General features: G+C 39.0%; 1 protein-coding gene across 1 annotated transcript; it reads left to right on the plus strand.

The window, feature by feature from the left end:
- The first annotated feature begins 6,560 nt into the window (after window positions 1–6,560).
- Window positions 6,561–14,381, plus strand: RETNLB (resistin like beta). Its single transcript, XM_039244966.1, has 4 exons — window positions 6,561–6,675; window positions 12,918–13,069; window positions 13,550–13,627; window positions 14,254–14,381. The coding sequence occupies exons 2-4, from the start codon at window positions 12,943–12,945 to the stop codon at window positions 14,379–14,381; spliced, it is 333 nt and encodes a 110-aa protein (XP_039100897.1). The 5' UTR covers window positions 6,561–6,675; window positions 12,918–12,942.
- Window positions 14,382–15,489: the final 1,108 nt, after the last annotated feature.

Genomic DNA, 15,489 nt, shown 5'->3' on the forward strand with positions numbered 1-15,489 from the left:
ATGCCTCCATCTTGGACCAGAACACAAAAGGAGTCTGAAAGAAAGAAATAGAGAAAAAGAGAAAGAGAAAAAAAGAGAAAGAGAGGAAAGGAAAGGAAAGGAAAGGAAAGGAAAGGAAAGGAAAGGAAAGGAAAGGAAAGGAAAGGAAGAAGGAAGGAAGGAAGGAGGGAAGGAGGGAAGGAAGGAAGAAAAGAAAAGAAAAGAAAAAAGACATTGCTTGGAAAAACTGTTTTAGCTCCTTAAAATGATGACACTAAGGCCAAGCATGGGCTTTTATATTTATTTCTCCCCCAAAAACAGGCTCAAGTGTATGATTCATCTGAAAGATTTTGCAACTAGAAAATCATAATATGAAATAGAAAGAGACAGCCTCAGGAATGTTGGATAGAATTCTGTTTTCTCAAGTAGGGTCCTTGATTTCAACAATAACCATTCTTCAGGAAGAAAACTCTGAGAAAAGGATAGTGTGTGTCTTTCAAACTCCAGCAAATGCTTTGTGAAGAAAATGGAAATTGAGGACCAAGAAATGCAAACCTTAGATGAGCATTTTCCTCTGGGACAAATTAAGTGGTTGGAGGGAAAGCTCTAGATGGGATAGTTTTCTCTTACCTGAGCTGAAGGCCTTCATGGTGCTTCAAGAGGAGATGGAAATCTGGATTTGAATGTGAAAGATCCTACAGTTAAATGTGGACAACTAATTTCATTTTATACAAAATATCATGCAGACCAATCTCTTTAGCCAAAATGTGCCTCCTTTGCATTATTAGACTTTCTTCCTTTGCTCTCAGTTATGCTTCTACCTCTCCCTTCGTCTCAGGGTCTATTCAACTCCTGACTTCCTGGGTTCTGACTCCTGCGCTAAATGCCATGCATGTCTTTGACCTTAATGACAAAATGTTCTCCAAAAACAAGGGTCAAATTCACTTATCAGGTTTTCCAGCTCTTGATCACCATGTTGCCCGGACCTCTAATCCTAGAACCAGACCTCCAGGCCAGACCCCGCAAAGAACAAGCAGACAAGGCTCCACACCAACAAAAAATAACAGCTCCCCAAATACCCTGGCCGCCTGCCAGGTTTGTGCAAGTATAACTTATCATCTTGCTGGTGGCAGAGTGAGATAAATGAGAACTCAGAGGACCAAGAAAAACTAAAGCCTGTCAGGATGGAAGCAAGCTCAGATATCGTGGAGCCTTGGCCCAAATTTGATGCCAAAAGGGAGTGCTGAGGTCACACCCCAGATGTCTTGGTTGGCATCATAAAACTCCAGAAAGATTCAGTGGTTTAAATTCTTCCTTTAATTCTGGGCCAGAAATTCTTAATTCCAAGGAGGAAGTACAGCAGAAAGAAGGAGGAGACCTCAGAGCAGAACTAACTCCTAGACTCTGATTTATGGGCATAACTGCCAGATTTAGACATGTGGCAAAGGATCATCATTCTTGTATTTGCTGACACAGCTTTGAAGCCTCATCCCCCCCTCAGGACTCCTGGCCAGGGCTCAGTATGGAAGACAAAATAATAATGGGGACTGATTGTGGAGGAATATGTCAGTGAGTATGACGTTCGTGAAGATTATGCTTGGGGGAGACAAACTGCAAAATATCAAATACTGAAGCTAGCAGTTGTCTAAATTCTTTTCACTAATCCCCACGTGCTCCTGCTTGGTATTATAATTAATATCCATTACCCAGTAGGAGAGGAGAGAGTCAGCAGCCATCACCAGACATCTGGCTTTGGAAGCAGCTTTGCTGCAGAGATTACAACCTGTGCCACTGAATCCAAACAGCATTCATTCTTGGTGGTCTCAAGCATCCTTGCATCCAGAGAAAAGAATCACTTTGCTATTTTTTTATGGTTTAATTATATTATTGCATAAAACATTTTGGCTGTATTACATTCTGGACATCCCTGTTTTATAACCAACAGTCCCACTGAAATGTGAAATGCACCTAAAATTAACAAAGGCAATGTCTCATCCCACATCTCTGATTTCATTTAGGCTTGAAGAAGTAGGCCAACATCACATAGAGTACAAAGCATGGGAGCAGAGAGGCCTAGGTTTGCTCCCAGCTCTGCGCCTTCAAAGGTGTTCATTGGTGACCTGAAGTAAGCCACAATAGTTGTCTCGGTCTTAGACTGTGTTGTCCTTTGAATGATGGGGTAGAATTAGATCATCTCCAAAGGCCCTGGTATCTCTAACACTCTACTGATGAACTCAGGCTAACATCTGAGACAGATTCATGAGACTTATCTTCAAGTTTTCATGGCTATAATGAATGGAGTGGATGACTAAGGGCTGAAGTATTGGGAAGATATCTTGGAAATTTCCTCATATAGACATCAGAAGAAATAGTTAACAGAGACTTTTGTACCATTTCTGTTTAATATTCCTTATTTCTATGGACAAGAAATAAAGGTTCTGAGAATATCTTCAAAAATAGTATGGCACTCTCCTCTTCCACCCCTGGAGGTTCCACTGGGTAAGAAAGTTGTGAAAGACACGTGGGAATTTGGCCAAGCACTCCCTTCTGCAGCACTCATGGGAAGGAGGATCCAAGGATTTGCTGACAGCCAGCTAGGGGACCATTTTGAGCCATCTTCAGATACTCTAGAGACACTGTGCTCTTTCAGTGAGGAAAAGCCACACTTCTTAAAAACAAAAAAAAAAAACAAAAAAACTTACTACCTATTTCCTGACCCATTGCAGACCACCACAGTCTTCTCACCAGTCTTCCAAAATGTAAACAATACTGTGGCAGCCATAATGCTTCCATTTACATTTCTGAGGCAATATTTTTAAGATCCTTGAAAACTAGATTGACAACCACAGCCAGCCTATGACTTCATTTTTTAAATTACTGGTTATAGTGCTCTTTCATATCTATTTCTGAGTAGAAATTCACTCCAAAACTCAGTGCTTGAAACAATGATCTATTATTTTTCATGTTTCTGTGGGTTGATGAGAAGGCTTTTTCTGCTAGACTCACTTGGGCTCACTTATTTTGCTGCATTCATCTGGAGAGAGTCTCTGACTCCTTCACTGATGTCTGGCAGTTGGCCCTGGCTGTTGACTGGGGGACCTCAGTTCTCCTCGGTGAGGCCTCTTATCTTCTAGTGGGCTAGACTGGTTTCCTTACATGGTGGTTTCAGGGCAGCACTTCAAGGGAACAAAGTGGAAGCCACAGACTTCTCATGGCCTAACCTCAGAAGTTGTATGTTATTTCTGGCACATCCATTGGTCAAAGCAAGTCACAAGTCCAGATCAGAGTTAGGAGGTGGGGAAATAGACTGTCTCTTGCTAGGAGGCACAGCGAAGTCAAAGAGACATGTATGCAGGAATTGCTGCTCTTTTCACCTCCATCTGCCACAGATAACTTCTACGGTGAGGCAACCCATAAGAGACTCTTAAATACAGAGGACAAACTGAGGGTTTATGGATGTGGGAAAAATGGGTGATAGGAACTGAGGAGGGCACTTGTTGGGATGAGCAGTAGGTGTTTTATTAAGTGATGAATCACTGGATTCTACTCCTGAAGCCAAGACTACACTGTATGTTATCTAATATGAGAATTAAAAAATTTAATAAACAAAACATAAAATTATAAAAAATAAAATAAAATGATTTAAAAAAGTAAAACAGTACAACCATGGAAAAAGCAGAATGTATCAATAACAATAAATAAGGAAATCAAAATCAGCCTTAATCCCACCACCCCAAGAGAATGACTATTAACATCATCGCCTGTATGCCCAACATTTTTCTATACATCTTTACATCAGGTCAAAAGATACACACTGTTTTGTTCCCTGATTTTTATAGCCCAACAGTATGTCCTGAGCATTTCCTTATAATGTACCTAATATCTCCTATTTAATAGGCCATAATTTAATTATGTATTGCAAATATTTTTACTACTATAAATAATCATGTAGTGAAATTTTTCATATAAATCTCTGTGCATATCTCTGACTATTTCCTTAAGGTTAAGTCCATAAAGTAAAATTGCTAGGTCAAAAGAAATATATATTTTAAAATTTTGTGATATTTTGCTAAATGACCTCCCATAAAAAAGTTAATGTTATGTTCTCAGCAGAGAAATATAAGAAATCACTGTTTCTCTCTTTTCATTAACTCTGGTGAATCTGAGAGGTAAATATTGACATTCATAATTATATTAATTTGTATATCATTGTCAATAATGTTAAACATTTTTTCCATTTTCTCTTACCAACCCAGTCTATTGCTTGTCTCTCCCTCTGGGGGTATCAAGAAGAAAGAATGGAGAAGAAGGAGTCTTAATAGAAAGCACTTTCCTTAATAGTCATTATATTCATCTCTTTTTCCTATAGGTAAGTAGTTTACTACAAATGTGAGCACTTAAAAGTGATAAAATAATTATGTCTCATGAGTCAAAGAGACCAGGTCTGGTGGGGAAGAGGAAAAGGGAAGGAAGGAAAAGGGAGGGAGGGAGGGAAGGAAGGAAGGATGGAAGGAAGAAAGGGAGAGGCAGGGAGAAAAAGAAAAGAAAGGAAAAAAATTATGTGCTTAAGAGAAGGTAGAGGTGAAAAAAGAAAGCTAGAATTAATTTAATGAGCAGGGATGGATCAGAGAGGTTTAGAAAATTAATATTGGCTGGATGTCAGTGTAGAACATGGGGTATAAGAACTAGGGAGACTGGGCAACCCATTACTGCATTTGGTATATGCCAGGGTTGACTCTTTTCCACCAAAACTCAGTAATTATCCTTAAAAAATTAACAAAAGATCTTGAAACCTCACGGCATATTTCAACAGCATGGTATATTTCAATAGCACAAGAGACTCTAGTTTCGTCCTCAACTTGAAGCAAAATAGAACCAGATAAAAAGGTAGAATAAATTCATTGGCCAATATTCACCCATTCATTTATTCAGCCAACCAACAACCATTGGTATCTGCCATGTGGCAAATACTCTGTGGGTACTAGAGATATAGAGAAGTATTAAGTAATGATTCTTGTTCCCAAGCAACTTAAAATCTAGCAAATGTTAGGGAAGAGAAACAACTGGGAAGAGAAGAGACACCTAATGATATCTAATTATTTAGACTATGAACCTATGGTGTATCCACAGTGACTTACACTTACACAGCCTTACACTTTAACATTTGTGGCATTAAACTTGTCTCATCATTAAGAATAAGCCAGAAAATATGACTTTTTTTCCCAAAGCATAACTTAAAGCAAGGCACCTCCAATCCAGAATCTCCCAGATTGTATTTGTTCTCACATCATGACTAACACCAAAAAGGATTCCAGGCTCAGCCACATGCTTTTCCAGAAACAATCTTCCACTGTGAGTCTCTGATCTCTGGCATGAAGCCCAGGTTACTCAGCCCACACTCCCTCCTCCTTAATAACGGGTCATCACTTGGGATCTCAGGTCCTCTTGTGTTAGCAAAACTCAATCAGGACCATCTCAATCCCCAAATTTTGAATTTAAAGAATTATTTAAGTCCCAAAATATCATTCTAAACATGAGATTCTAAGGAGTTTAAACTTCAAAGTGAATGTGTTGGAGTCTTGGTTACTCTACTTTCAGGAACCTCTTTGTCCCCTTTATAAATTTGCTTTCCTTCTCCCAGTGACCAGTTCAAATTCCAGAAATCTCAAATCAGCAACTAACCAGATGTTTCCCAATCCCATGTTCTATTCCTGGATACATGAAGATGATTTATTTACCAGTTAGACTTAATTCAGAGATTACGATAGGAATTAGAGCCTGGTATCAAGAAATGCCATCAACATAGAAGTGTATTATAGGTGGCCAAATGAATAGAAGGCAAAAACCAGAAACCTGGTTTTAGAAAGCTGTATTTATTATGTTTGTCATGTTTATCAGCTGCTTATCAGATATCACCAATATCATACAGCACAACCATAATCATGTCATTAAAATGTACGTAAATTTATTTTTAATAAGATTTTTTTCTGTCTACATACACATATATATAGAGAGATAGACATACTGAGGCTTCTCAGTTTGTCTCTCATCAGTTCAGCTGCCCTCTTACAACTTAAAGAATTAAAGGGTACATAGTTCCTAAACTTCAGGAGTTATAGTGGATCTTGACTCACCCTACACTCCATTTCACCAACAGACAATCTGAGGTTCTTTCAAAAAAAGCATTCATTGAAGAATCCAATGGCTGAGCATGTACTCCTAGAATTACAGCAGGTGAGATACTACCAAAAGATATTTCTTTTATTTTTTATTTTTTTAAGTTTATTTATTTTGAGAGAGAGAGAGATAGAACAAGCATGGGAGAGACAGAGACAGAATCCCTAACAAGCACAGAGTCCCCTATTCAGGGCTTGAACTCATCAACTAGAGACCATGACCTGAGCAGAAACCGAGAGTCAGATGCTTAACCAACTGAGCCACCCAGGACCCCACCAAAAGACCTTTCAATAGCCCTCTACCTTTTACCGCCTCCTCTTGGGCAGTTGGCAGTTTCCACAGGTCTCTCCTTTTTTACAGGGGCTCCCGTCAATCTCCTCCTAGATCCACCCCCTTCCTGAATCAGAACCGTGGAATCCTCCATTGCTTCTCTTTAGCTAGCACACAGGGACAGAGAGATAAAATAACAAGTGGAGAAGAAAGCAAACTAGGATGGCTGCCATTAGAGGTGATCCCAAGGTGAATCTAATAATGCAGACTTGACCTTGACCTGTGTCACCTTTAAACCACTCCACCAAAACTCTGTCTACGTTCAGGAAAATCCACATGTCTGTGCCTCCTCTAGCCTTCACCATGCTTTACCCCCTTTCTTTTCATTACCTCTTTTCTATTCTCTCCTCCAGATCCTCTTCTTTTATTATCTCCTCCCCAGTGTGGGATCTGCAATAATCTCCACCTAGTATCTCTCTCACCTCTGCTTTTGTCCTTCCCAACAGTTAAGTTTGTTAGCCAAGCATTACCACAAGTAACTTTACAACAAATGCCAACAACATACTGTTGTCTATTAGACATTTCCAGCATCCAAAGAACCTAGATGGTCTAATTATTGGCCTTCTGGACAAATAAATTCAGTGAGCCACTCTGGGATACTCTTTTTGGACACTGCAATGCAAATTTTCTTCTTTAATATTTATTTATTTGTTTTAATGTTTATTTATTCTTGAAAGAGAGACAGACAGACAGACAGAGCATGAGCTGGGGCGGGGCAGAGCAAGAGAGGGACACAGACTCTGAAGCAGGCTCCAGGCTCTGAGCTGTCAGCACAGAGCCAAACTTGAGGCTCAAACTCACAAGCCATGGGATCATGACATGAGTCAAAGTCGATATTTAACCAACTAAGCCATCAAGGTGCCCCATCAAATTCTCTTCTTATAACTGACTTGAACCTGATTAGAACCCTGATTAGTGAAGAGACTTTATGGTTTCACAGCTAATTGACAGAATCAAATCAAGTTTTATAGTACCAATTTTTTCTCTGCTTGATGGTGTAGAACTCTGCAGTTTTAATCAGGTACCTATGCAACACTTGAGCAGATTCCAAGATAATTTTTGAGGGATGTATGGCCCTATCTCCAAGAGAACCCATGACTGATCTCTATTCAGGGTGGGTCAGCAGCTCAATTTTTTAAAGTTTTTATTTAAATTCCAGTTACTTAACATACAGTGAAATATTAGTTTCAAGTGCACAATTTAGTGATTCAACACATACAATATCCAGTGCTCATCAATACTAATGCACTGTTTAATCCCTATAACCTATTTAACCCACCTATCCCCACCTCCCCTCTGGTGACCATCAGTTTGTTTTCTATAGTTAAGAGTCTGTTTCTTGTTTTGCCTGCCTCTCATTTTTTTCCCTATGCTCATTTGTTTTATGTCTTCGATTCCACATAGAAGTGAAATCATATGATATTTGTCCTTCTTTGATTGATTTATTTCACTTAGTATTATGCAATCTAGCTCCATCCATGTTGTTACAAATGGCAAGGTTTTTTTTTTTTTTTTTTTTTTTTTATGGCTGGATAATATATATTCTTTATCCATTCATCTGTCAATGGACGCTTGAGTTGTTGCCATAATTTGGCTATTGTGGATAATGCTGCTATAAACATTGGGGTGCACATATCCCTCTGAATTAGTGTGTTTGTAACTTTGGGTAAATATCTCATAGTGCAATTGATGGATTGTAGGGTAATTCAATTTCTAACTTTTTGAGGAGCCTCCAAACTGTTTTCCAAAGTCAGACTCTCTATTTTTATTTGCATTTCAGTTTTTACATCTAAAATCAACTTGAATGGTTTTTCATGTACTGTCTACAGTATATGAATCCATAAGATGAAATAGCAGCACTTCCATGCCTCATCCGAGAACTAACTCTAGCCAAAAATAGAGCTAGAAACTTGTGTTCAAGAGATCTGCAAACTTCCTGTGGTTATTGGTTTTTCTGGTCTCCTACTATTTTATTCAGAAGCACCATGAGTTTTTAAAAGTTAAACATACATTCAAATGCAATTTATAAACTGTAAACATGTACAAATAAGTTTACTATAAAACATTAAAACACAAAATGTTACAGAATGAGAAAATTTTAATAAAAAGAGAAGCTCTATTATTTACTTCTAATTACTTTATTACTTCTCCTCTTTCATTCCTAATTTTATTTATTTAGGTCTTCTCTCTCTTGCTCTCTCTTTTTTATTTATGTGTCAGGCTTATCAATTTTGTTTATCTTTTCAAAGAACCAGTTCTTAATTTCATCAGTTTTTTATTTTTATTTTTTAGTCTCTATTTCATTTATTTCTATTCTTATCTTTATTCTTCCTTCTACTTAACTAGGGGTATTTTATATGTCTTCATTTCAATTTTTAAGATAATTTCATAACACCAGAAACATTCAAATTTGCCTTTGAATTTATAACTCCTATCTTACTATACATTCCTGCAGTTAAACAGGATAATTTAAGTAAGCAATGATAGCTCAGTGATTGTAACTAAAAATTATTTTATTTACAGATTTAAATTATCTCTATTTGGTCACCCTATCTGATTATGTGGAGTTTAATTGCATTTAAAAATTTTAATTCAGGGCACCTGGGTGGCTCAGTCAGCTGAGTGTCCAACTTTAGCTCAGGTCCTGATCTCATGGTTCATGAGTTTGAGGAGCACACATAGGGGTCTTTCTGCCCCTCCCTTGCCCATTGTCTCTCTCTCTCTCTGTCTCTGCCTCTCTCTTAAAAATAATAAACATTCAAAAAATTTTTAAATTCAAAAAGTGAATACAAACTGAGTGGTATAATATTTTTTGTCTGATAAGTGCACAAAAATATTATGCTGAATATAAACAATAGCTTTAAAATTAACATTTGGTCTTTTTCACAGTTTTTGTTTGTTGTAAAACTAGAAAATGAATAAAGAAATAATGATTATTATTGATCATTACATAGTTACTAGAAATAGTAAAGATGTAGAGAATGTAAATATGTACATATGAAAAATATATAGAGAAGAGAAGTGTTCTAGTGATGCCCTCCAGGTGTCAAATATGCTAGACAAATTTGACAAATATGCCACTAACTACAAGTGTTGCCCAAAGGGCATTGTTACTGTCTATGTTGCCCAGGCTCACTGTAACCCAAGCACATTGTCTTGTGATCCTGTTCTCTTTTGTTTCCCTGTGGTTCTCAACAAACCCAGTAGTCAATGCACTCAACTCATCTTTAATTGATGTTCTTCTGGTCATCTACTTTCCAGTTGATTTCTTTACCTGGCTCCTTTAAAAAAGTTTTCACTTCTCTTATTAAATTGTCTAGGCTATTATATTCATCTGTGGGTTGATAACTCTCAAATTTATATCTTCAACTCTCACCTTTCCCCCAGACTCCAGAAGTATATACCCAATTCCTATGTCACAGCTCCACCTGAATGTCTAATAGGCATATTAAATTGACCATGACCAAATATGATTTAATGTTCTTTCCATTATCCACGCTTTCCCCAGGGGTCCCCATTTTAGTAAATGGCATCACCCTTCACTATAATCTTGACCTTTCACTACTCTATTCCTCCTTTACCCCACACCCAGTACATCAGTAAACCCTAATAGGCTCAACCTGCTATATATAACCAAAGTCTACCCAGTTCTCACTCCTGCCCTTACTACCATTGGAGATCTGGAATTCTATAAGAGCTTGCTGCTTGGTTTCCTTGCTTACTTGCTTTATTCTAGACTCTTCCACAGCAGTGGCCTTAGTAAGCTTTATAAAATATAAATGATCTTATATAAATAACTCCATCCCTAAGCAGAATGCTCCAATAATTTCCCATCAAATTTACAATAAACCCAGAGCCCTTATGTTGGTTGACAAGTGCTGTATAAGCAGCCTGGTCCCAGTTGTGTTTTTGACCACTTTTCTTACTTCTCTTTCCTTTACTCATTTTGCTCCCTTCAGACACACTGCTTTTGTTGTACTCCTTCAACACACCAAGCACCTGCCTGCCTTAGACTCTTTATACTTGCTGGCCCCTTAGCCCAAAACATTTGTCCCAGCTTTTTCTATGGCTTACACCACGCATCTTCATTGCTTACAAGTCATCTTTTCTGAGATATCTTCCCTGAACACGTTGCATTATATACAACAACAAAGAAGCATATCCAATTGCCTTACATTCATTTCTTTCCTTCAGGGCACTTTTCAGTATCTAACATATTGTATAGTTATTTTCCACCTTAGAGTATAGTCTCAAGAGGGCAAAAACCTTGCCTGTATTGCTCACTGCTGAGTCACCAGAAATGGAATTAGTATAGAGAAACTCTATAGTTATTGAGTTAACAAATGAACTAATCTACCCAATTTTTATACCAAATCCAAGCCTGTGCTCTTTTGTGTTCTCTATTTTTCTTTTATTTCCTCAAGCCTTATCAGGGAATTAAGGAAGCATCCTTGCCTTTTTGCTGATATCATTGAGCCCCTTCTCAAAGTTTCCCGAGAGACATAGGTAGAAGACATAGCTGTTCCTCAGGGGGCATCTTTAAGGAAAGGAACAGTGAGGCTGGTCACAGCAAAAGTATAGCCAGGCTTCCTCACCTGACAGCCTCCAAGAGTGGTCATCCAACAGCCATTCTCTGCTTCTTCATCTAGCTTTTGAATCATGGGATTAAATCCTGGTGACCATGTGATCCATCCTGGAGACTGTATCATATATGGGTCCAATGATCTTAAATAAGGGATTGTAGAGATCCACTTAGTTTCTCAGCCACTAATGATGTAAAAGGAGGTCATATGACCCAGAACTGAAAAATGACATATCAGGGGAAATCTTCTTGAGTTTCTAGAGAGAAATCTGCTTCCAAACTAAAATGGCAAAGCCTCCAGAAGAGAATGGTCTTACCCTAGACTTTCCTTTCTGTGGGGAATAAGTTTAGGAATTCCCTGAGCTTGCACTGATGGGTTAACAAGGCATAAAGTAATAGAAAGCCACAGGATGAATGCATCCAAGATAAGGTAAACAAGATTAGGTAAGCAAGGCAAAAGCCCTCAGTATAGGATAAAGGTGTAGGAATAGGAAATCTCAGGATGAAAACATCCAAGATTAGGTAAACAAGATTAGGTATTCAGGGCGGAAGTGCCGCTCAATTTAGTACAATAGCAGAAAGCTGCTTTCACAGGAACAAAGGACAAAAACAGGCAGATAGGGCTATAGATCCCAGTTGCCCAAAGCTGAGCCAATTAGCAAAAGAAAGCTGACCCTGAGGTACCATTTTCTGTCTTTTTTTTCCCCTAGGCAAGTTTAGGTAAACAGAGGTGGCGCCTCATGTCTGCTGTAAACAACCATCTGCCCAGTGCCGGGATTTTGTTTTGTATTGACCCAAACCCCTAACACCAATATCTTCAAAACTCCCTTTCCCTCACGCCCATAAGTTAATGTTCACGATTTCATTGTCTCTTTGTGCACGTCTATCATTCTTGTAAGCCTTCTGATCCTAATAAAAATGGAGCAAGGACTCTTACTCAGGGCTCTTGTCTCCTGGACATTAGCCTCTCTTGCATTTCAATCCTGCATCTGCTCTTTTGCTGGACAAGAGGGAACTCTTGACTGAAGATGTGATACCTGCTACCTTGGGCCTATGAAAAGAGAAGATCAAGGATGAAAATCCAATGAACTAAGGATAGTAGAAAAAAAGGGAAGAGATCAGGCTTGATCTGTAATAAGAACCTTTAATCAAACACTATGTTTCTGGTTAAGTAAATAGTATACTTCCTTGTTTGCAAACCAGTGCTAATCATGTTTTCGGTTACTTTTTCACAAACTAGATTATTCAGGGACAATAAAATGATGTCTAAACAGGTGACAGATAGGGCCCTCACTCAGCTGACCATAAAGTCACCTCTTGATGATGAAGGATCAAACAAGAGATGTATTATATGGGGCAGTTGACAGAAGGCTCAGGTGACGGCCTTATCAGGTTGCCAAGAAGGAAGGAAGGGAAGAATACAAAGGCGGGAGGACTCCCCTTGGCAGAGAACCAGAACAAGGGCAACTGTTGCTTATCACGGACTCACTGAAGTTTATCACAGTTGTGTGTCACACCCAAGCAAGCAGTTCTTTGAAATTGTACTAGGGCATGTGTTTGTACGTATGTGTTTTCTTAGGTGTTGAGAGGTGCCTAGGTCAGTTACCACAGGGTATAAAATATCTTTTCCTGGCCAGCCTTTGCAGACTTCTTCTGAACTCATCTGTGAGTGATTTCTCTGCAGCCATTCTCCCTGATTCTTCAAACAGCTTGGAGAGATCCAGACTCTTCCATACTGGCACTGATTTTCTCCTTTCTGTTCTCTCTTAAGACTCTTCGTGTCATCTTTCCCCTTCCTTTTTGACCATAGTGGAGCTCAGAGATCTCAGTGTTCTATCTTTCCTCCCAGCCCCAGGACACTGCTGTTCTACAGGATGAAGCCTACCTCTTGCTTCCTTCTCATTCTCATCCTCCTTCTCCAGCTGATGATCCCAGGATATGCTCAGTGTTCCTTGGACTCCATCGTGGATAAAAAGATAAAAGAAGCTCTCACTGGCTTAGGTAACTGACTGAGGGCAGGGAGTGGGAGAGAACCCCTGATCATGCCACCTATTCCTAAACCTAACTTCTTCTCAGTCCCATCCCCAGCTTCCAGCTCCTATTAAGTCTACTCAAGCTTAATCTTCCAACCAGGGCTTTTTCTACTCCCATATCCCATTGGACTCCTGGCTAAAATTTCAGGTTTCCCTGATGATAATGAGCCTGATGATGATGGTAATGAGGATGCAGATAGTTATAATTTATGGACACTCACTATGAATGAGATATAATGCAAAAATTTACAGTGATGACCTCACTTAATTTCCACTTTATGAAGTAAGTACAACTATTACTTTATTTTATAGATGAGAAAACCAAACTTTAAAACCTAGTGAGTATCATGATTATGGACACAGTGACACCTCTGAGGTAAAAGAGATTTGGAAGGGGATTATGGGAGACAGATATCATAGGCAATACCCCTTCTTCTCTCCTATTCAGAGTTAAATACCATCCCAGCAAAGAAGATTTCATGTACCAGTATCTTTAGCTCAGGCAGACTGTCTTCCTGCCCTGCGGGTAAGTAACTTCATGAGGAGGAATGGTAAGATGCCCTGTGCCCTCCTCATCCATCCCCTGGCACCTACACCTTCCCCTTGCCTTGTATTAGCCTGAAGCTGAGTTTTAACCTCTGGTTCCCAGTGATCTCTTGCCCATTGTTTCCCTTAACGGTGCTACTGAGGGCACTTGGGTTTCTGTCTCTTCCCTTACCACCTCCCCTTCATGACCTCACATACCAGCTCTCCCTCTTTTCATTGTCCTGTTATGATCTGTCACCTACCATTCCCCTGTCCTTCATCTTTCTTTCCTGATCTACTCGCTTGTTTTGGTAAGTAGGGACAGCATAGAGGTAACTATATCATGAATCTATAGAAAGGAATGCCCAGGCCCTTCACTTTCACAGGCCTCTTCCATGACCCTATACCTAAGTTTGTTTTGGTGATTTTTGTAATTTTTTCCTTAAAGAGGACTCTCAAAATCAAATTAGCTTTTAGTCCCACAAAACTTATAGCTACACCTGAGCTGCACAGATATGGAAAATGGTAGGCATGCACCTCTCTCCTCTCAAAATCCGAGGGTTTTTGACATCTGTGTCTCATCTTTTGCAAAGGGTTCTGACATCTGTGTCTCATGTGTCCATATAGGAATGGTTGTCACCGGCTGTGCCTGTGGCTATGGCTGCGGTTCCTGGGATATCCGGGGGGAAACCACGTGCCACTGCCAGTGCAGCACTATAGACTGGACCACTGCCCGCTGCTGCCACCTGACCTGAGGGGGAGGAGGATGAGGACCCAACTGTGTGACAATGACTGTAATGAAACTATACACCAAATAGGAAACCTGACTCAACCTGTCCCTTTCATTTGTTGCAACCTGCTTCTTGGGTAGTAAAGACAATTTTTTTTGTGTCTCTCTGTGTTTGTATTTTTGATATTACAGTTCCTGGTTTAGAATTCCTCTAGCCAGAAAATTTCTCCAGTGTCCCAATTACTCCATCTAAGCAAGGATCAGTAAAAATATGGGGAGAATGGGGAAAACTGAGATTGATATTCCAGCCTCCTGTTCCCTCATTGTTTAGCAAAAGGACAATGACTATGCCAGACATTTTGCTTGGCCATAGAAGTACAGGGAAAGAAAATAACATGCATGTCCTATGAGGCTCACTGAATAGAACAGTGGGTTCCAAACTAAGTGCCAGCAGATTTTTCAAGGTGGAGGAAGGCACGGGTACTTTTGAAAGAATAAATTTCTAGATTTCTGGCTTGTTTGTATATGGTTTCCTAAACCTATGTGTCAAAGATCTATTTTGATCAAAGTGATTAATTTGCCATTGTCTTTCTCCCCCATAGCAAAACAAAAAGACAGCATTTACCTGCCATTGAACCTTACCATAACTCATCACAAGGGGATATAAATATCTGCAGAATGGAAAGGAATGATCCAAAATACCAGCACCAATGTTGAGTGATCCGGTGACTGGGTAGCAAGTCCTTTCACAAGTTGCAGGACTTTCAGTGTTTGGTGCAATATCAAAAGAGGGTATCATCCAGGTATCAACTGGTAGACCACCAAAAATAATTTTACTAATAAGTTTCAGTATGATTTTTAACAAATAACTCAAAAGGAATTCAAACAAATTGAATGATATTACTATAATATAATTTTTTCCCTTCCTACATACTTAATTATGAAGTAATTATCTCAAAGCTTATAAATATGAAAAGAAAAGAAAAATATATTGGCTCTAAATTTCATCTCTCTCTAGGATTATTTATTCATGGATAAATAAATTACTCAAGGGAAAAAAAACAGCTCCATCTCTCTCATTTAAGAATTACATTTCCAAAATATACCATTGGTGTTTATTACTTATCAGTGTT

Source organism: Hyaena hyaena, unplaced genomic scaffold (assembly GCF_003009895.1).
Source record: "Hyaena hyaena isolate Hyena2069 unplaced genomic scaffold, ASM300989v1 scaffold_251, whole genome shotgun sequence".
Taxonomy (NCBI): Eukaryota; Metazoa; Chordata; class Mammalia; order Carnivora; family Hyaenidae; genus Hyaena; species Hyaena hyaena.